Genomic DNA, 24,320 nt, shown 5'->3' on the forward strand with positions numbered 1-24,320 from the left:
GTCATGCCGTCTTTGATTCAAAAGACTGACAGGCATGTCCCAAGCTTACGTATTGGAAGTGGCATAGTTTCAGTGTATATTTGTATTCATGTGTGGAATATATTATAATTCAAGGCTCTATAAACAAATTCTTTTGCATATATGTCTGGTTCTCCAATTTTTCACTTAAATATGATATTTTTGGATGCAAAAACATGTTAATGTTGACTTTGAATTTCCTCTCTTTCTTTCTCTAATAGCAAAGAAAGTTCTCCAAACATTCTTCTTTCAGACATCAAAATCAAAATTCTTCCATCATTGGCCTGATATCGATTTGTATTTACCTCTCTAACTTGGATAAACAATTTCCTAGATACTATTTTCTTATTTTACATACTTAAGGCAAAATTTTATTTTAAGCATGTGTTTATAACCTGTATTTAAACTGTTTTATTGCAACCTGTATTTATTTTGAAATCTCAATTTAACTCTAGAAATGTGTTTAATTACCATTTCAAACTTATGTATACTTCTTCAACTTTTCCTCAGAAACACTCCTTATTTTTTCCTGTTGAAATTGTTGTTTAGTTCCTGAAGTTTGCTTCAGTGTATCTCATGTCTTCCCTTTAGTCATCAGAAATAGTTACAATGAACATTTTACCAAAACTCCACTCATTGGATCTTTCATTATCATAAGATCTTGAAATCTTGACAATAAATGGGATCACCTTTTTTTTTTTAAGATATAAATGCTGTTGGCCAGTTACTAGTTTCTTATCAGCTAGCTCTGTCTTAAATATTAACCCATTTCTATTACTCTGAGTATTTCCATGTGGTCTTATCTTACCAGAGAGAGGGGCTGGCTGCTCTCTGTCCTCCATATTGGAACTCCTCCCTACTACTTCCTGTCTCTTCCTAGTCTCTTAGTCCTGCCTATTTTGTTCTCCTATTGGCCAACAGTGAGATTTAAATATTTTATCATCTATCTATCTTTGTGAGTCTAAAACTTATCTTTAATCTTAACTAGGGAAAACTATAACCATAACTATCTGTCTTCAACACCATCAAAGACCACGGAAGGATAATATATAAACTCTAGAAATGACAAACAACTCAGTGTCTGGTCAGTCACCCAAAGTTCTTCTGTAATGTTCCATCTTCAGCCCATAGGCCATAGTCTGACAGACTCCTCAGCAAAACAGGAAACTTTAAACTGGAAGACAATCATCTTCAATCATTAGAATTATATTGTGAACATCACACTATTTTATATCAATTCTAATGATAAGGAAGCTCTGTGTAAGAACAGATACAAAGATTTTCCAAGATGTAGAGATTGAAAGTTAGAAAATCAATAAGAAACCCAAGTTCAGTTACCTCTAGTACCTTTCTTCTCTAAGCTATCCTGTTTCAATAGCATTTGAGCCACTTTTTTTCCTACGTGTTACTAATGCCATAAAGCAAATAGCTAACAATGCAAATTGTGTTTTTTAGTAAATCAACTCTTTGCAGAAGTTAATGACATCACATAAATGTATTCTGTGTTGGTAAAGACTAACATGCTCACATGACTCATGAAGTCACATGTCATAACATGACATTTTCATCAAGAATGGACCACATATATATAACTGTAGCCTCATAATATTACAGTGCACTAGAAATATTCCTGCTAGTCTTCATTGCATCACAGCACAGTGTCACTTATGTACTTGTTGTGATGCTTATAAATAGATCTATATCCTGTGAGCATCATGAAAGTAGAGCGATGCAGTTATACATAGTCCACATAATAATGATTATGAGCAACTTTTTGCTTGCTTATATATTTTCTCCATTTTATTTAACAACAATTTTAGAGCTACTATAAAAGAAACCTAAAAAACTTGAATACCTTATATTATAGTGTTTCTTGATTGCATCAATAAGCAATGCTGCCTGGCTGACTTATACAATTGAAGTTTGTTTGTGGACAGTCAATAAAGTTTGTACATTGATAAAATTGTCTAAAAAGTTTCACAGACCATATCCTTGCTGATTATGACATCAATATATATGACTATGTATTGATGTTATATTTTTTACATATTTGAACAACAGAACACATACTTGAATGATAAATTATCTGAAGTCTTAATATTTATGTGTTACACAGTACTCGGAAATACTTATCATATTGACTTCAGTGTAACTGGTCTTCCTTTCAAGAAAACTTTGGGGAAAAACTGCTTTAGAAACAGTTTGTAAGAACAATTGTATGGCAAAACACAGGCAACTAATATTTTCTGTTATGAGCCATCTAATTCACAGTGATTTTGTACAAATATCCATTCTAGTTATTTCTCACTTAGAGAAGGGAAAACATGGGGTATACAAAAGCTTGTCCCCCAAAACTCTAAACAGAAGTTCATCTTCCTTATCACTGATCGTTCCACTCAGAGACTTAAGTTACATTAAAAAAATTATTTGTGAGTGTTTATAAACAAATGAATTACCAGTTTATCCCAATAATAACATTACAGGTATAAGTTAGAGATCATTACAAAATAATGCTATTGGCCCATTAGTGACACACTGCCAACATTTTGGAGTTGTGTAAGATTCTGGTAAAATCAGAACTGGAATGTTTAAAAACATGATAAAATGATGCTACAGGTCCTATTGTATCAAGAAGAGTTAGCGTATTTCACCTGCAGAATAAGACATAGTGCATATTATAGGCTATATGAGTTATATGAGGCCTGTTATAAATTCTAAGATCTTCTGTGGTGGTGTGAAAATAGGAATGTATGGAAATTATTGAATGATTATGATTATGTTTCAAAACATCGACATTGGTTTTATCTGTAAATAGTTTTCAATATGCAGTCCTATTCTTGCCACCCCCACTTCATAGGCAGGATCTCATATATCCGAGGATGGCTGTGAACTGACTATGTTACCCAGGAAGTCTTGAATTTATGATCTCCCTACTTGGAGCTTATAGGCAATCTGATAACAGGCAGGTGCCACCAGACTCTGTGTTGGCAATGCCAAAAATTCAACCAAGAGTATTCCATGTGCAGTGCAAGCCCCTTGTTAACTTCACTACACCCCCTACCTGGCTCTTTCTTGTTTTCATGTCATTTAATTGCAGTCACTGACTGACAGTGGGGGCACATATGTACAGGAAGCTGATGCAAGCAGATTTCTGGGATTTTGAGGCAATCTGGTTCCCACAGTGGGTTTTAACCCAGCTATTTTTTCCAATGACATATAGTAAGGCCCTGTCTCAAAACCAACACCAAAATTAAAAGCAACAACTTTTAAAAGCTACGAAAAAAGAGCTTACTAAACTAAGTGAAAACAAACATTTCAGCCTCATTCCTTCTGAGAGTAAAAAGAAGGTAGTAGGCTAGACAATCTTGTGGCCTAGAGTTTGCTTAATACTGCTTTAAAAACAATATTTTTGGTTTTTCTATACTTTTGTTATAATATTTCATTTCAGCACCATTGACAACCTCCCACTTTTCGGTGATCTAGATGGTCCTAAATTTGAAAATGTATTTTTTTTTTTTTTGAAAAAAAAATCTAGACTCATTTGGACTGATAGCATGTTAATAAATTGCAAGTTGAATCAGAGGCTCAGACTTCTCACATAAGAATTCTGAGTGGATGCAATTCACCCCACCCCATCCCATCCCATGTGAATAATTACATTTTCTATTAACCAGGGTCAGTCGCCTTAGAAATGGCAGAAGATAGCATGATACACAACCTGCCTCAATCTGTCACCCTTTAATACAGCGCCTCTTTTTGTCATGACCCCAGCCACCAAATAATTTACTTTGCTACTCCATAACTGTGATCAATCATAATGTAAATATCTCTGTTTTCAGATGGTCTTAAGCAACCCCTGCAATTCCCAAAAGTGTCACAAACCACAGGTTTAGAACCTCTGATATAGAAGATAGCTACAAATATCCTTAGGGCTGTCTTCATATCTTTAGTTATTCTCAAAATTCAAACTCTCAGATATTTTTGCCTAAGTATAAGTGGGATTTTATTACATTAAATTGTTTTGTCATTACATAAGGAAATGATGTGGTAGGGGGAATAAATTATTTTGGAGGCATTTATCTTTGAACTATGATAAAAACAAACAAACAAACAAAAACAGTGAGCTTTTAACTCAAGAATTAATGAGTAGTGAGTTTGGACTTCTGCCTGGGCTCACGTATAGCAAGATGTACTGTATGCATTGGGATATGCAATTCTGTGTTTGCTAAATGTATTCATTTCTGACTGCCTTTCTCCAGTGCATAACTACATACTGATTTTCTAAATATGTGTTTGGTATACCTCATGTAAAGCTTGTGGGTTGCTTATAGATGATTAAGTCATGTATCAAATTCTATTCATGTATTGCTTTGGGTATGGTAAAACATTGCTTTAGAGACCATCAACCTTGTGGGGATTTATATAGTGCTGTTTTGGTATTCTATAAAACTTTTTAAAAAGTGTTCTTTCTCTATCATGACTCTATAGAATTAATCTTCAGATGTTTCTGTAAAGTTTTGTTCTTATTAAACAGTTATTTTCATGTTGATTCAGTCAATATGTACTAGGTTTCTAGAAAGTGTGTAACAAAGGATAACAAAGTCCTGAACTCCTGGAGGACTACCAAAACCATAACTGACAGGTGTTTAATGGATATTCATAATCAAGCCTTTGTTCACAGCTATTACTTGGAGACTGAAGTAGTTAATTTGTAAAATATAAAATATCTTAAGCCAAAAAGTAACAGTTGACTTAATTTTGTCAATAATGTGTAGATTCACGTTATGGTATATAGTTTACTAAGAACCTAGTGGAGACCATAGGAGTAATTTTAATTGAGATTTTTACAACCATTTGATAACAATGTTTTGATCACTATAGTTAGGGCAGAATTCCAATAGAGGCCATAAAGCCTGTGACTAATCCACTGAGTCACCCAGTTCCTGACATATATTGCTTAATGGCCCATGTTGCCAGGAATTATTATTGCTTCTAGTGATAATTTTTAAAGAGTGAGAGAAATTTGGTGGATGCAAAATATAAGTGTAAGTTAAGAACTTATGTTTTTAAGGACAGTTAATGAAACATCTATCTCTTCTAAGGTATATGAGACTTTCATTTTTATTTATAACAAGAGAATTAACTCCTGTGCTATATCTATCATCAATTTACCTATGTCTTTATCACCTATTTATCTATTTATCTATCTACAGTCTTTCTATCCATCTACCTATCTATCTCTCCTTTAATATTTTTGTATATATCTATATATAGGGAAATATTATATATATATTTATATAAATGTATATATATGCATATATATATACACATACACACATAACACGTATAGACATACACATAGATGTGAATCTGATGAATATTTTAATTTTCCTTGGTTAATGTTTGCAGGGCACTTACAGATGCTAGAATAATCTCTAATGTTTTTGCTCAATCTGCTCTGGAGATGGATGAAATAAATAGTTTAAACTAATTAATGTAACACCAGCTGTTACAAGTGCTTGGCAGACGTCTGTGCGTTTTGATGGGCAGGGAGCGGCTGTTGTACTTGACTTTATTTTAGTACAATGTTGATCACAGTGTAAGCTGGAATAAATGAAATGCCAAAAGAAGGAACACAGGGTAAATTCTATGAAATGAAAAATAATAACTTTGTCTCTGAAAGGTTTAATAGTTTAAAGTTAGAGAGACTTATGCTAGCCTTCATTAAGCTATAATATCTTTGAGAGCTGCTAAGTTAAACATGGTTCTAAAAGAGGAGTTCTTGGTTGTGGACAGTGTCCTTGATTTATCCAGAGAACCTATTAGAGTTAAAGAGTCAGCTAGACTCTTTTTGCGTATTAAATGCCTTCAGGGAAGCAAAATAAAAGAAACAGAGATTCACTTGACATGCGTTTGGGATTTATATCAATAATATTTTAACAAGTCATACAAAAGTATTATTGGTGTTTGTTGCTCTATAATTGAGCATATTTCTGCATGGTATTGTAAACCCGTTTTCCTATACAGTTTACTCACAGGGAAAGAAAAACACAGCAAACTCAGAGTACAGAAGAGTTTTGAAATTAAGTAGATTCAGACTTTGCAAGGAAAGTTTTGTTTGTTATACTGTAATGGAAAAAAGGAAATTTCTCGGTATGCTAAGGGTTCCCATGAGGTGGAAAAAGGTAGAAAAGCCACCTAACCACCATTTTATCATTAGAGAACACACCAGGTGTGACTTCTCCCACTTCTGAATATAACATCCTGGTAGGCTTGGACCTGTGTATTCCCAGGAGTTTAATGCCAGCTTAAATAAGTTCACTGTGAATTTTCGTGACAGCCACAACCACATTGTGTATCCTTGGACAATTCTGGCTACAGAGTTGGACTCTTTTCAACAGACAAACAAGGAAACAAGGCAGTGGCAAAATCTAACCAAGTAAATGAATAAGATTACTAGATGTAGAATCTTGGTTCTGTGACAGAAGCAATGATTATTTCCTCAAAATGGACCCACGTTAAGATAATAGCCTCATTCTACAGATTGCTACCCTGTGAATTTGTCTAATAAGTTATTACAATGTGTGTGGAGCAGATGGCAAGTGTGCTTCTGGAAGAATTTGATGGATGGAATATGATGTCATCAGTGAGATGTCAAGGTTCAGAAGGTACTTGACCTCCAAGAATAAGTCCTAACTGGTTAGAATTCTAAATAGTGAACTCTAGTGACACTGGCTAAATGGGAAATATGTGCAATTTGTATTTCTTTATGGTGGTATTTACCCCCTTCACTGAACTCCACATAATGGGATTTCTTTCCCTGAAGACTTGGAGATATTGTTGGAGGGTTGCACCTTGTAACCTTCTGAGGATTTCAAATACAAATCCACATATCTAAACTTTAACAAAATCACAGCAAATGTTATTTATAAAGTCAGCTTCAGAGCTTTACCTCGTTTATATGTATATATGCAGAAAGAACTTAGTTAAGACATCCCATTAATTTTAACATGTTATCACAAAATATCAAAGTGCTGACTCCGTGAAAATATTCAGTGCATAAAATTAAACTTTTATATTTTCATTAAAATATGTTTCTATATATACCAGCCTTAAAAAGCTGTCACGGCCCCTGATGTTGTCTTTGTATTTTAATTGTGACGTTACTTGCACTAACAGGTGAGAAACCTAAGCACATTAAAATTTTTATTTCAATATTATCATTGTAAAATTTCAAATGAGTTTAGAACCTATTCAGTATCACCTATAAGCTGTTATTTTAGAATTTACATGACCTGGGTGAATATATTATGGAGAAATATCATAGCAAGTATAATTGCAGATGTGGAAAAGGAATGTAGGAAAAGTATGATAATCAGGTATGTACATTGTATAAAACTGAATGAAAACTTAGTAGCTAATTGTAATTGTTTTGTAGATGAGGGTTGACTAATTGAAAGACTCGTCCAAGAAGAAATCATGGCAGATATGTCCAGGAAATTACTCAGTATTTAAAGCCTGAACTCTCTCTTCTGAATATGAACATTAGATATCTATACATGATATAACAGGAACACTTAGGTCTAAAAAGTAAATAGCTGCAAGATGGGTGGGATACATTTTATATTTGCTCATTTAGTGTGCCTGAGTTCACTAATAAGTATTTTTTAATATGATATTTCTTTTTATTGAAGGAGGCAAATGAATGAAATAATAATGTACAACTCTTTGTAGTGTAAAGGATAAATATTGTTTGTGGCATGCATATTGTCAAAATATAGTTAAGTGCTTGACATACTAATTTGGTTATGAAATATATAATCAAATCCAGTCAGCTATTAAAAGAAACATACTCTTTTATATAAAATATAAATGAAATTATAAAAGTAATAATCTTGTCAAAGAAATAAACTTGAGGGCTGAAAACTTATTCTGTAGTGTTGTTCATTTGCTAACTTTTCATGAAGTTATAAAGGTAGTATTTTAATTTATTCCATATCCTAATATATATTCCAACTATAATGTTCTGAAATTTTCTTAAATATATTACACAGACATGAAAAGATTTATCATGTAGTTGTAAATGCTGTAACTATATGTTAACTATGCATTACATCTTAGTAATATAGATTATAGATTTGGTCATCTATTTGGCTATGTCTTTGTCTATATATTTAACTCAAGTATAAATTATATAAACTTGAACCACTCTATGTTAATATTACATAGATGATTACCATAATTAAACTAATATGCTGTCAATGTATATCAAATAATCAAAGGAGCTTGCGAAATTATTTGATAAATTATTCAATTGGCTTTGATATTTCTAATATAAATGAAAAAACAGGAGCCATATCTCATACTACATTGGCAGTTAGTATTGATTATATGGCTGAACCATTTGCGTGGGCTGGCTAGGCTTAATCTTATCTCTCTTTTTGTCTGAAGCAGATAAAATATTAATTCAAGGTAAATGAGTACTCACTAAACTTGCCATATGGCCCCTGTGGAGGGCAGAGGGGCCTGGGCAGCCTCTGGACTTGCCATATGGGCTGAGAGGGAAAACGTAAGGATTACACAGAAACAAATCTACCATATGGACTAGGTGGAGCATTTGAAAGACTTAATACTTTCTCACACTGGGACATTTTTCACAAAAGAATACAACACATATAAATAATATATCATACAAAACCTCTTCAAAATGGATCAATTGTTTAGATTTAATATGATGCTTTCAAGCAATGTCCAGAGCATATAAATAATCATGGTTTACTTTGAAATGGCAAAGAGGATCATCAATCATTTACCCCTGACATTTTTACATTGCATTTAACATCTGTTCCATAATAGCATGGTGCAGTAATACACTTAACATCATATTACACACTGAACCCAAACAAATAAATATAACACTAAATTAGAGATTCAGAAAATTTGCCTTGCTTCAACTAATATTTTTGTAAACACAGTATTATCTGCTCCTTTTATCTCTTGAAGATTTTGGTTGTTGTTATTATATACACTAGATGAAATGAAGCAAATGGCAAAGGCAATTTTCTTGGTATGATCAAAGCTAATTAATTTGGTTTCTGCTAATATGGAATTTATGATAATTTAGCTTGGGTTTGATAAAGTTTACCTTTGTACTAGATATAAAGAAAAGATTTGCTAAGCCAATTATTACTATAAACAAGATTACAATGAACATGTTTAACCCACTTAAGAGAGCATACATTTCAAGGATTTCAGCACATTAATTGAATGCAAATACATACTGGAAATAACAAATTAGACTAATTTAGTCTTTGAGTCAGGGTCCTGTAGTACCTGCATTTAGTAGCAGATGGATCTAATTACTGCATATACTTCTAAATTCTGTGTGTATTTCTTTCCAGTATAGGTTATTTGGGCATTGATTACATTTATGCGTAGATATTTTCAGCTACTAATATCTCCCTGTATTTTCTAAGATATCTAATAAGCTCTAAAATTTTTAAAAGTAAATAACTTTTTAAAGATTTGTAACCTTTAATGTGTCAACCTTCTACCTTCTCCTTCAAGGCACAACAATGTTTCTGTGGGTTCCTAAATACACTTTGGAAGGCCTGTAAGAGTCCAATCAGAATCACAATTTGACAACTTGGAATGCATTTGAAATTATATTTTAAGTTATTTCTGCAACTTCTTTGTGTATGTGTTTGTTCTATTGTGCATGAAGTTGTATGTTCATGTATGTTTGAGGAAGCCAGGGGATATACTTGGATGTCATTATTCAAAAGCTGTCTCCCTTACCCCTTAGAATAGCTTCTCTTTCTTGGCTATAAATGCCAAGGAGACTAAGCTGATTGACTAGAGAGCCCCAGGGGAATCTTTCTGTCTCTTCTAACCAGAGTTAAGATTACAGTGATTTCTCACCACACCCAGATTTTCTGTGTGGTATTTGGTGTCTGAACTCAGGTTTTTGTGCTTGATTTGCAGTAAGTTCTCTGTCCAGCCCTGAATTTTGTTCTGACCCATTTCCGCGAAGGAAAACGAATTCATTCACATTCAGAAGTTTGCTTTGTTATTAAGGATTTGAACACATTTAATGGATCCAAAAAAATTAAATTTAAAATTAACACAATCTTTGTATTTTAATGATATACAAGACCCAGTATTTATGTTTCCTGCTGAATTCAGCATCTTCTTTCAAATTGCACAAATTGTGGTTGGTCCTCTTCACTTTATTCGATAGTTTTAGTTTATGTTACTAATCTATTGTTTCTATAAATGGAAAATAGAACTTTCTTTTCTCTCCCATTGTTTTTTCACCTCTTTATTATAGTGTTTGCTAGAATATTTTAGAAGCAATGGAAAATATGTTACTGTTTGAAATTTACGAACCATTAGTTCTGAGGAGTAGGATGAGCTGTAGGAGTAGCTGACTTTGAGCATATAGAAGAGAATGCTTGCAAAGGATAGGTTCTGGCAAATGGGTATTAGATAAAGGTCATATCTGGAAGATAAAGAATGAAATGGAAAGTTGGTATCTGATTGCAAAGGGGAATAACTGAAGAGGAAGACGTAGGTCCCACATTGGACCCAAAACAGGATAATAGGGATTGAAAATTTTGGAACTACAGCCATATGCAAAGTGGATATTGAGCATTGAACTAGACAGTTTATTTTCCCATAAAATGAGCTTCTGTGTATTTCAGAAAAACACAGAAGTCCAGATACTATTAGTAGAACCCAAGGCTAGAGGAGATCAGTAACAATAAAAGGAACATAAAGGTCTTTTTCTATTATTTAAGATTCTTTTTATTGAAAATAAATATTTTCATAAGTATAATTCTTATCACAGTTTCCACTACCCCAATTTTTCATGATTGCTAGTAAGCTAAATTTCATCTGAATGAAGACAAGTGAAGGGTAAGGCAATGATTACTTTTCTAGGTTTCTATATCCAGAATCATAGCAATCTTCTATTCTTTATTCCCTTATATTCCTACCTCTATCCCATATTCATTATGATACACTCCATAACTTTTTCCTTCATTCCTTTCTCCCTCCCTCCCTCCCTTCCTTCCTTCCTTTATTCCTTCCTTCTTTCTTTCTTTCTTTCTTTCTTTCTTTCTTCATTTCTGCTTCCTTCTCTTTTTCTCCCATCTCTCTCTCTCTCTCTCTCTCTCTCTCTCTCTCTCTCTCTCTCTCTCTCTCTCTGTGTGTGTGTGTGTGTGTGTGTGTTTGTGTATGTGTGCATGTGTGTGTGTGTGTATATATATATATATATATATATATATATATATACAAATTCTACTGAGCTAACTTCTTTCTATTAACTGTTGTGTTTTAAGGATTTGATGACCTTCCAATCCCCCCCGGCTATCACACTAATTTCAACATGTGGGCTTTGACAATAAGAGTGAATAACAAGATTTCAAATTATATAATTTTCTCACAAAGGTTGATTCATCTCTTCACATAATAAGGACTCAGTCATGCCTTTGACCTGAATCTCATCCTTTACTCTAACCTTACATTTATTTTTGTCCTCAGAACTCAAACACACTACTAAATGGTCAGATATATTACTCCTCTTTGGAATATGTTCAATGCCATGTATCATATTTTCAACTTCCCACAAATTTGTTAGAATTCTGTGTTTTGATTTTGTCCACATTTCCCAACTAAACTATTTGGAAAAAAATAAAATGCATTCTTATTTCAGGGTTAATTTGACATTATAAAAAAATCACAAAACAAATTTATGATTATATTTAAGTTGTGAAAATAATTGTGGTAGTGAAGGAAGTTGCAGTTTCCTTGTGTGTGTCTTGACATGTTGGAAGCTATTGTTATATGAAGCTCTTTTTTCTAAGGGAAAATAACATCAAATGGGCAATATGGGTTCCTCATGTTCATCACAAGAGAACAGGAATAAAGCCTGCAATTTTTTGTTTAAATTGTTTAAATGTGAAAAAAATCTTTAATATTTTAATATTCTTAATTTTCCTTCATTTTAAAATCATTCTAAAACCAGCTTTTTATTTGTATGATTTTTATAATTTGCTTAGCATAAAATGTGTAAAGAAAAATAGAAGCTATATTTGAAAGAAAATAGTAATAATGGTTCAGCTTCTATCTGACTTTGTATTTTTTAATCAAAGTATATTAAGTTAGAGAATGGATAAGGAAAATAACTGATACCTGAAATAATAGAAATATTACTATTTTAATAAACTGTAATGATGTGTTTAAATGAATAAATAACAGAGCAATTGTAGAATTGACTAAATGAAGAAAATTTCTAATTTGACATATGCTGAGCTAACAGATGTATTTTTCTTAAACACATCCAATTTAAAGGTATGAAGTACAGTTTTATACATCTGACAACAGTATCTTTCTTTTCTGTGCTGTAGGCAATAAATGGTTATAAATTGGATTTAGTTTTTTTTTTTAATACTTATATATAGTAGAAGCCCAAGGATTTGCATCATGTCTTTATGCTCTGGGAGTTGCAAAATAGCTGCTGTGCTGTTTGAGAATCCCCTTCTCACCGAGGGAAGAGTGCTGACAATGACATGAACATGCACTCTTAACTTTTATATTTCCCTAAATCCTAAACATCAGTGCTCTCCTTTGCATTTTTATATGACACTGCTATAAAGCAGTTAGTTTTAAAGGAAAAAGTCGTAAAATCTCAATAGGTAAAAGGAATGTAGAGGTTATTTAATTTAACCTCCTATCAATTTCCAGGGAATTCTTCCTGACAGGATGCTTATCAAGCTTTGCATGGACATTCTGCAAACACTAGCCAACATTATCCAAAGAAACCAGCTGGATTGTCAGAGGGATGAACACAGGTTTACATGCACATACAAGCCTGTCTCTTTCCTTACACGGTAGTCATAAATCTACGTATGTATTATGAGAAATTGAGGGTGCTTTTTTGTTGTTGTTGTTTTGGTTTTTTTGTTTTTGGTTAAAAATTTCAGAGCTTTAAATATCACAGGTGATTTTATATGCTAAATATGCATTTCTGGAAAGAAAACAGAAAACACAAACCTGTTTCATACTAGGAAATCTGGAGTACATATAACTTATCATGTTAGGCACTGAAAGTTAAGGTAACAGCCACTCTCACTTACACATGACCATAATTCATATATTAACCAGGCCATAATACATGAAGTAAATTGGGAAATAAGACCATGTGATATATTGGTAAAATAAGGAATAAATTATAGTATAACTATGCATTGAGGCAGTACAATAGCCAAGAAACATGAAAGTCATACTGAAAGAAATAAGCATGTAAATGAACTTTTTGACAATGCTTCCCAAGTTTTTGATCATCAGCAATAGTGCAGCAAAGACAGACGTATAAATTCTTGTTATGAATGGGAACTGTCTCACACCAGGGAGGCTGGAGTACATTTACTAGGTTTTATCTCACTACGTATTCTTGTCTCAAGATAATTCACATTGGGATTCTTGTCTCAAAATAATTCACATTGGGAAGCAAAAAAATAAATAAATAAATAAATAAAAGTGAGAAGTGAGGGAATATTTTTAACTGTCTGTCGCTTGTATTCATCATTATACTTAATAAATGAATAAGATGACTTGCATAAATTTAGTTATCTTAGATCAAGACCACGAGGTCTACCTTATAACAGAACCCTAGGAGCCTACTGTGATCTTAACAGAGCCATGACCAAGAACCATGGGAACCCTTAAGATTGAACACCCTGGGGACAGTCACAGAAGGAATGGTCTCGAAACTAAGAGAGTTATTTAAAAGTCCAAGTGCAGTTCCCATAGGGAAAAATGAGGCAAATACATAGTAAGGAACACAGAATGTTAAATTTTGCAGACACTAAATCAAAGCAAGCACGGAAGATATATTGTGATAATCAATCCTCAGATTTTAATTGAAGCTGATAAAGGGGAAAGACAATGCTACTGCTTTTCTGTAGTGATTCTCACCAACAATAACATTTTTCTCAAATCTCAAGTCTACCTCAATTTAAAAGTGATTCCTTCATGGCAAAATATTCCCCCCAAGATGATAAAGCCTTTTGGGCACTTGACAGAACTGATCCATGATATCCTCATCATAAGCTATGTCCTCGTAGTGTTTCTATAAGATGCCTATCATGGCTGGACTGCTAAGACTCCACACAAAGAGATACTAAAGGATCACTACTAGGAGAAATAACCTTGTTTGAAGCAAAAAGGATCATTTACAAGTGGAAGATGTCAATCTGAAGGAATCTTGGATGTTTAGGATGACCAATAACTGAGTTAAGTAGTAAATTAAGACTTAAGTCTGAATGAAAAGTTACAGTTTCTTTTTATTATGATATAAAACTTATTATTTTTTATTTTATGTACATATATTATAATATAAAACACTATATATATACACAGACATATCATATATATATATGTATATGTATATATGCTCCATACATGTGTATAGTTGAAGTATTTTAACAACGTGTATGTAATTTCCTCTGGAGTTAAGAACATGAGATCTGAAATATATTTGAGGTTCAAATCCAAGGCCCTAAATGTCTTATGCTATCTTCATAACTAAGTTATATTCACCCGTTAGTGTCTTTTTATCTCTGCCTACTCATGAATATGATAAAAATAGACACCTTTTTGTAACTGTGGTGAGAGTTAGTGAGTCAACATATGCATTATTGTTTGGGACATAGGAGGTGCTTAATGTGGATTAGGTGTTAGGCGTGATGATGATCTTCATATCAAACTTTGAAAAAAGAACGAGTTGGTGGAATATACAGAGAGTAGCATCATTTATCTGCTAACAGTTTACTAGCAGACATTTTAAAAAGTAAACCAATTGGAATAAGATAAGGACAATTCTACACCTCTAGGTTGTTCAAACCTCACAATAATCATGTCAAGGATAATATTATTCTATTATTTTTCTACCTAGTTGATCCTCCTCCCTTAGAAATATGAAAGAAATCATGAACACTTGAATTTGATCTTGATTCTTTATTTTAATTATTTAATTTACTCTGTTTTGTGTATGCTTTTCAAAGATAGGGACACATATCTTCAGATCACAGATACATGATGAATATTAGCTCTAAATTGCCATCCTGTTTTCTATGAACATTCGCTTTTGAAAATTTTGCGAATATTGAAAATAGTGTATGTATGAACCAATTTTCATGATAATACATATTCCTTCTATCATTCAAAACATTTTCCTTGAACTTCCTATTAATTGGAAGCAATCCTGTATGAAAACTAAACAAGTATCCATAAAACTGTACTTAAGTGAAAACTAAATAAGTATCTGTTAACTTATAATTGGAAAAATTTGGAACAATCCCTTAGTTGACACATTATTAAAAGAGTAAAGAATTTATTCTGGAGATTTTCAACTCCCACTTTTTTTCTTGGTAAGTTCAATCAAAGACCCATGGGAAAATTAGAGTTTAAATAAGACACCTCAGAACTACTGTTTTTTGTTTTTTTTTTTTTTTTTTTTTTTTTTTTTTTTTAATTTCAGGGGCTTTTATCTGAAGCGTTCTGTTTTATTCACTTAGAGACAGGATTTACCTTCTACTTGAAGACTCATAAATGAATGAGAAGTGAGCAGATATGATGAGAATAAAATAGGCATGGCAGAGTTTGAAACTCTGAGATGCCATCTAGATTTTCTCTTCAGTTTTAGCTTACATTAAAGGTAATATTAATTTTGAAAAGCCTCAGACTCATTTGACAGCCCCCCCTCCTCAGTCCTCATCAAACATTCTCAAAGAACAGTTGAGAAACTCACTTCTGGCAGATGTAAATCTCTGTGAATTGGCCAAGGTCACGGCACAATAAAGTAGAGTTATCAAGGGAATGCAGTTTCCTGCTTTCCACCATGCACGAAATTAGAGTGGCCCCGCCTCAATAATGAAAGCAGGCATATTATTTTTTAGTTTCTGGAATTACAAAGTATGATTTACAAATTGTTTTGATGATTAATTCAGGTTTGCCCAAGTGGTCTTTTGAGGCTAGAGGATGGCTTGTATGTACTTTTTGTCAAACTGCAACTAGTATACCTACCACAGCCCATACAACCTGTTTGCAAACGCAAGCCAGTGTCAGCACAGAATCATCGGTTTTGCTCCTTATGTAGTATGACATGAAGAACTTGTCTGTACGAACAGTAGTTCAGTTTCTATGGGTACACAGACTGTAAAGAAGATTGTTTAAGTAAGAAATAGAAAATTAGATCAGATGTGATGTTTTACTGTGAGGTCTTCTTTGTGCAATATAAAATGAGAAAGAAGTAACCTTGTTCTATTTCTGCATCCTGGAAAAAAAAAAAGCCTTGTAGCAGGCACATCACCTTTAATTAGGTTTCTGCTTTGGGGAAGCATTTTACCAGCCCCCTTTCATTTATTTTTAATGATGTTATCACTAACAGGCAAACAGTCCCTTAATAAAACAAAAACAGTTTCTATATAAAGCCTGGTGTACATGTCCTGAGTCAGTCATCTAAAAACAAATGTTATGATTGTTTCCCTTGTGCTCTGAGAAACCTTAATGGCCCTACTGTGCAGATATACAAAACATTAACTGAGGAAATAGAGTTGTGTCTGTTGTGTACCTTCCAATAAATGCTTTCACATACTCACTTGCAGTATCAGAAGTCAGGGGTCATGGAAAAGAAAGAAAGTTCAATGAAATGAGACCTTTTCAGCAAAATCTATGCCAACTCTTTCATAGTCATTCAGAACTCAATACTTTATGAAGCAAGCAGGGCAGAAAGCAATCCCACATGGTTACGAGGTAAATCAGTGTGTGTATGTTAAATGCTTACATTTCCTAGTTACGGAAGCGGTAAAAATTGTATGCACCGTAATCTCCTTTCAAGGATAAGTTTTTGTTCCTGGGACGAATTTGTTATCAGAATTAAGTTTTCAAATATTTGTTACTGTACAGATATCCGTTGTACACATATCTCAGAAATACAAATGCAGACTATATAGATCATTTTTGTCTTCTGAGAACAATGATAGAAAATATGCTTTCCAGTTAAAATCTCATTAAATATATATTTTCTTCAAATTACTAGAGCCAGATTTCCATGAGCTGTTACCCCGCATGCTTCCCTTATATGAATATTTACCCTCCCAATGCAAGACTTCAGCAAAATTCACTGCTCAGCTCTTACAAGAAGATTTTTATTGTCTTTTTTGATCCTGTCTCAACTCATGGCACCCCAAAATAATCTCATCTTTTCCTAAATACATGGAATGCTGTCATTTAGATCAGCCTTTTGCTGATATTGAGATTATAATTTGTTTTAATGTTTTTTAAAAAGTCATCTTCTTAGTGCTACCTTTAGTAGTACAAGACTGCATCTGTGAAACTGCCTTTTAACTAACAGAAGGCATTTTAATTTTACCATTATGGGTGGAGTATGACTTCAAGACAGACGGAGGTTTCGTGTGGAGTATGACTTCAAGACAGACGGAGGTTTCGTTATGTTTTCTTCTACATTTGCCGATTTTGTGTTGACTCACATGTTTTGTCGTCATGCCTGCTGAAATGATGTGCACATTCCATCCTTGCTTAAGGGGTACATTAAAACAAAACAAAACCAAATAAATCTACCTAAAAATAAAGAGCCACCTGTGGAGATGGTAGTTTCACATAGGCCTATTCTTATTCAAACTGGAGGAAACTGTATGCTTGATATAGGTTTTAACATAACTTAATCATCTCCATAAATATGTCAACACATTATTCTATTTTTTACATTATATTTGTGTATGTGTATTTATATATGTGTGTTTGTATGTCTAGGTACACATCTACGCAAATATATGTTGATGCCACAGGTTAAACTTGGGTGCAGTTCCTCAGCTACTGTCTAGATTATTTTTGAGACAGGGTCTTCTAATGCCCTGGCCTACAACTCACTGCATACACTGGGCTTGCCAGGCTCTAGAGTTTGCTTGTCCCCAGCTGCCCTGCACATGGCTTACGATAATCTTCCAGCATATCCTCCTTTTATAGAGGTTCTGAGGATCAGACTCGGGTCCTTGTACTTACAAAGGATGCGGGTCCTTGTACTTACAAAGGATGCACTTTACCACCTGTGGTAAAGCCCATATTAACTTTTCCCCAAAATTTGAACTACAAAATTCTAATGCCTAGATATACTCAAATGGTTTCTTGGTGTTTGCTGCTGCTCTCGGTCTATGCCAATGAACCCCGGGCACATAATATGTTTTGATCATAGACACCCCAAGCAAATGATGAAAATGGATTTACAAAAGGCAAGTCACAGATCTAATTTTTTCCACATTTACACTAATGTGTGTTGTGTTCTACAAAGCTTTTTGCATATGTAATCTATTTGGATTAAAGTACAATCCTTTGAGTTTAAATTAATACTTGTTACAAATTAGCCAAATGTGTTTCATATGATATAAGATGGTTTTATCACTCTAAAACTTGAAAACAAAAACTAAGTAGCATCAGGACCAAATACTTTCTGGGTTTAACAATGTTTGCTACTTATCTGAATTTGTTATATCTCATATACAGAATTGAGATATCTTTTATTTTTAAAAAATCTGTTGCATGGGACTGGAGAAATAGGCTAAAGGCTAAAGGTGGTTAAGAGTGTGCAGTTTTTTAAGGAAGACCTTGATTTGATTCCTTCAGTTCCCAGCACAGCATTAACAATGGGTAGCAATCACCCTCTTTTAACTCCAGAACTAGGGGAATCCATCACCCTCTTTTCATCTGTTCAGACTGCATATCTCCGTATAATTTTCAGTTCTTTATCTGAGCACCAAATGTTAATTTTTGGATTATTCACGCTTCTATTTTCGGCCAGTAGCATTTGTACTGAATACTTTGGCTTATGATTGAAATTTACTAAAGCAACCAAAAAGTTCACATTTTTATAAAAATTTTTATTTACTTCTAAATGGAAACATCATATTTTACGGGATATTTTTCAGCACCCCTACCATTGCCACCATAGTAATAGTTTTCATGCAAACTCCCTTTCTTTAGCTTAGAATGGGTAGTTTAGTAATGATAAAAAAGACTTTAAAGAGAAACTTGGACACACATACAAACACACATGCATGCATGCATGCACGCACGCACGCATGCACGCACACACACACACACACACACACACACACACACACGTGCACATACACACAGAAGAGAATGTGTAATTCAAACCCAAAGGGAATGGTTATGAAAATAACAACTGTGTTAGATTTTATTAACAGGAAAGAAAACATTGTAAAAGTAGAAGACCATTATTTTTTTTTTTTAAACAACACTGTTCCTTAGGATATCCTGCTAAATTGTTATGTGTGATAAGATTGAAGAGGAAAGAGGCCTGTCTTTCAGAGACATCAATCTTCCTGATGGCCTCTTAGTGAAAAGTGACAAAGTGTGAATAGAATCCTTAGTTCAGGTGATACTGAAAACTAAAATACAATCTTTTGTTATTTATTACATAATTGCAATGTTTTTCTTTTCCATTTGTACTTTAGATTTCTATTATCTTGATTAAATAATGGTAAAATTGTCAGCATATTTACTGTGTAATTATTCAGAGTTCAATCAGTAATTTTTCTGGGCATTAAAATGAAATTACTTGTTAAACTGTAGCATGTGCCAATTTCATTTTCCTTCAGGAATTGCTACAGTTCCTTGTGACTAAATTTAAATAATAGACTAATACTTAAAGTGAATAACTTCTTTTTAGAATTTAAACATAACAACTTAATAGGTAACTAGCACGCTGGTTTCATCTAGCAGGTGTTGAGAACCAGCATTGCCTAACTGTGGCTGCAGTATTTCAGTGCCTGACTTTGGTCATACCACCTCTTCTTCTACAGTCTCTGTGTGTGTGTGTTCTCTTTTTTCACAAGTATTCCCTTCCTTTTTCTCATGAGGACAAACGCCATCGGACTCCAGTCTCATTTTACACAGGAATAACCTCATATTAAGTTTGTGAGATGCAGATCTAACAAAACCCTTTCCCAAATCAAATAACATTTTAAGTATGCCTTGATCATAACCATTTGAGTCATTGTAGGAACAAAAGGGAGTTTCTTGCAGAACTCTTCCATTGCTGTTCATTTGTAATCAATTATAATCAGATACTAAAACCTGTTGTCAAATGCCGCAATCTGAAAATCCCCAAATCTAACCAGAAAATTTGTCTTTTAAACACAATTCCTAAAACAATTTGCAGGTATATTAAGTGGAAATCAGATCCATGGATGTGTTCTGCCTCTTCCTTCAGATTTTGAAATCAGTGAAGGTTGTGTGATTCCCAGACTCTGATATTTTTTTTTGGCCTCAAACTTTTGCTTTAATCTTTCACTGATATTTCAGATATCAAGGTCACTTTATTTAAAAGGGAAGAGGGATTAAGCCTTAGCTTTACAATCCATGCATGAGAAAATATAGTAGACTTTTATGATACTGACTGATGTGAGCTGTAGTGTTTTCTCAGATAATTGCATATCGTGGACCAAATTAAATATTTTTGGTTTATTTGAATTTTGAGCATTTTTTTTTTTTTAGAAAAAGGTGGGGGAGTATGTAACTTTTTCTTTAAAAGTTCCTTTTTCTTCCCATTTTCTGTTGGTCAGCACCAAATTTATAGGAATTGATAGTCTATAGTCACATCATATCCTAGGTGCAATGAGAGAAACAATATATATGCACACACATGCTTGCACTTATACACAGAAGAATGTTAATCATTGGTGGGATGAGCAGTGGCTAATGAAACAACAATAGGAGGTAAAGTAATTTACCAACTATAAGACGTAGATATTTATCACCTGGATCCGGTCACTCCAGTCTATATCAGTTTCACAATGCTTTTACTCTGGAACTTTTCCTTCCACATATATTATCTTGTGCATTGTTTCAGTAATTAGCAGAGCATGAGTGTAGACATGATGGTGACTTAACGATTTGTCTCTCAACTGTCAAGCATAAATGAATTGAAATTAAAGCAAATAATGATTTAGTGATAGAAGAAATGATCAAATGTGTACTTTAATGCATTTGGTTCTCAGTTTTCGCATACTCTTTCAAAATTATGAAGTCATAGATGCTAAGGTGAATGCTTCCTCAGATGGTCATCAGGCTCTGTTCCTTTCTTCAAAAGACAAGCAATTATTATCTCCATGATCTGTTAAGGCACGTTTTCTTTACCATGTGACAGCTAAGGTGAAACAGATCAAAAAATATTGCTCTCCTTTCTTAAACAATGACACATGCACATAGATGTTTAACAAGTGCATTTTCAGAGCTATTATGAGAAAACACTAGCAGCCTTGGTCTAGAGAAGTAATTTATGACAGCTTGGTAAATGGTGTCCAAAATTACCTTGCACATTTTAGCCATGCTGCAGCTCTGCCCAAGCCCTGAAGCCTTTCTTTCCCCCATGTGAAAGCTGTGATAAAATATAGTATTATGAGTCCAGGTTTAGTTGTTTACTGTTTCTTCTTCTAGCACATGTACTAGTGATTTAACAGAGGCAATGGAAGGAGAAACTGCATTAAGAGTGAGTGAGGTTGACAGGAGTGTAGTGAACAGAATATTTTGCTTTCTTATATCCCTCCCCACATTTTCTTCCCACTTGCTTAATTGAAAAGAAAATGTGGAAAGATGAGGGATGTGATTTAACATGTTCTCACATTGGCGGAGACAATATTGTAAAATAAAAAGAATGTCAGAACTGTGGAATCAAATTATAAGCAAAAATCAAGTATGCTGAAAATTTTAGTCACTTGTAGAATTTAGAAATAATATAAGAAGTAATCAAATACATTGTGCTGATGAATTTTTCCTGGGTGAAGTATGAAAATATTTACAAAACTGAGGTTGCTAGTGTGAGTTACATTTTTATCTGTGATTAAGCCACAAATTGTTTCCATTTCATTGGAAAATATTTAGATGATTAAATATTAGAAACAAAAAGAAAAAAATTTTTGCAGTTAAATGAAAGAGTACTTGTTTTAGGACATTACTTTAAGTTGCTTAGCTGTTGAAAATTGTGGAATCAAGGAAATAAATAAAAACTCATCTGAAAGGGTTAATATGATTTGCATATTGCTACAATGGAAGCTACCAGTTTTATTATTTTTTTCTAAAGTTCCATTTTTATGTGGGGAAGCTTTAGATGTTTAAGTGTTTAAAATTAGATTTTTAGCTAATGAGAGTGATTATTTTAATTGTAACTTAGAAACAATGTTTTTAGATTTCAGTCTTTCCCTTTAGTTGTTTAAAAAAAAAGAAGGAAAAAAAGAGAGGTTTCACTTATAGATTCTTCATTAAGCTTATTAAGACTCCATTTGAATAAACCATCAATATAAAGGAAGGGTTAATTGAGAAAGAAATACCCTGACATAGAAAACATTTCTCTTATATAAAGCCTTAGAAATACTCTATTGTCAATCCAAACAGAAAAAACTAAAATGAGATAATTGGGAAGGTGCTCATAAAGTCAGCTTGAATATATTATCACAACTATATATGAGATAATATTTGTTTTAAAAAGATTCTATGGCACTGTAAACTCAGTCTCATTAGAGACTGCATTTAAAAGGCTTATAAAGTTACTCATTAATGTTATCTTGTTGTATCTCCACAGCTTTTTCATTAAAGAAAATTCAGCAGAAAGCATTTTCTCCTGATAGCAGGAACCAATTTGCAATAAATGTTCTGGAAACCACTAGGGAAGCCATTACTGAGGTCTAATAAAAACAGACAAGCGTAACTTGTTCTATATTTTTGTTTCAATCACATACAGATGAGACCCCGCTTTCTACACCAACCGCAAGAGACAACATCGACAAACTTTCTCTAACTGGGCATGGACAACCACTACCTCCAGGCTTCCCATCTCCCTTCCTGTTTCCCGATGGCCTGTCTTCCATAGAGACCCTTCTCACAAACATACAGGTAGGTTCTTTTCTCTAGGAAAGGAACATATGAAACACACACAAACCTGTTTCTCTAAAATACAACCTGTTTCAAATAATTATCTCATAATATTGGCTGACCCATAGTGTTAAACATTTCTCCAGAAAATTAAATGGTAACTTTTCTACACTCACCAAATTGTTGTAGAAATACTCAACAGATAATTTATCTTGCACTACATTAAAAAGAAACCAATATGATGTGAGCATTTATATATGCTCACATCATATATATGATTTTCCACTCAATGTTCTCTGTATTGGCAGATAATGGGTCCATTTAAGTGTGTAAATTTGTCTGGTTTACCAAATGACGGCATACGATTTCTAATAAATATTTAGATACTTTTAAATTTCTGGCCTTCCAGTGAGGAAATGATAAGTTTAGTCATTTTAAATATGCCTAATAAAGAAAAATCCAAAAGAATCTCTTCTTTTGTAAATAAGTTTCTTTCAGCTTGTAGGGACTCTTCAAAGAATAGACTTCAAAAAGCCATAGGAAACTTTCCACGGATTTCCTATGTGGCCCTCAGGATGTATATTTTACGTACAGTACATTATGAATCAAAAATACTTAGATAACAATAACATCGTGCAGGGAGCCAAGATAATAAAAGTGTTTGGGATAGAAGAAAGCACAGTTTTCTTGCCATGCATGAAGGGGTAATGTGGGCCCCAGATGGAGCTTTTCCCTCTACCTCTCTGTTTCTGGAGGAAGCTAGAAGGAGACACAAGATAACAGATGCTGTTAGCGTAGCATTTCATCCTCACTTATATTTTTCTAAACATATCTCCTACCACATTACACTTTGCCCCAGTAGAAATGTAATTAATTTTATTTACCTCTCCAAGGATATAACTGAAGGCCTTTAATGTAACGTATCTTCTCATCTATTCATATGACATTTTAAATACAAATGTAATTAGAATTGCTAGAGCTGTATTCAACATGAAGATTTTATTTTTCAGTAATTGAAATCAGTCATCAAGCCCAGCCTCATTTCAATCGTGATAAAAATTACTGATCATATACAAAAGTAAACATAAAAGATTTTTCCACCAAATTTTACCCTTATCACAAGGTATGGGTCATAGGGAATTTCTCTCTTGTTAAGAAAAATGCTTTCTGAAAAGTATAGGAATAGCACAATTGGTGTAAGTGCAGAGATTAAGAGTCTATCAGATGCTCAGCCCTAACTGGGATATCTGTATCATATCTCTTCCTGTCAAGCCTTAGGGACCTTTGAAGAAAAGGAGTCTACAGGTGGCAAATGTCAGAGGCAGTGG

At 33.4% G+C, this 24,320-nt stretch overlaps 1 protein-coding gene across 1 annotated transcript in view; it reads left to right on the forward strand.

Annotated features, from left to right (window-relative positions):
- Positions 1-24,320, forward strand: part of Dach1 (dachshund family transcription factor 1) — a 375,887-nt gene that overhangs the window by 306,231 nt on the left and 45,336 nt on the right. The window contains exon 7 of the mRNA XM_051195300.1: positions 22,862-23,013. Coding sequence (XP_051051257.1) covers positions 22,862-23,013 — 152 coding nt within the window. The remainder of the gene's footprint in view (positions 1-22,861; positions 23,014-24,320) is intronic.

This window comes from Phodopus roborovskii, unplaced genomic scaffold (genome assembly GCF_943737965.1).
Source record: "Phodopus roborovskii unplaced genomic scaffold, PHOROB, whole genome shotgun sequence".
In the NCBI taxonomy this organism is placed as follows: domain Eukaryota; kingdom Metazoa; phylum Chordata; class Mammalia; order Rodentia; family Cricetidae; genus Phodopus; species Phodopus roborovskii.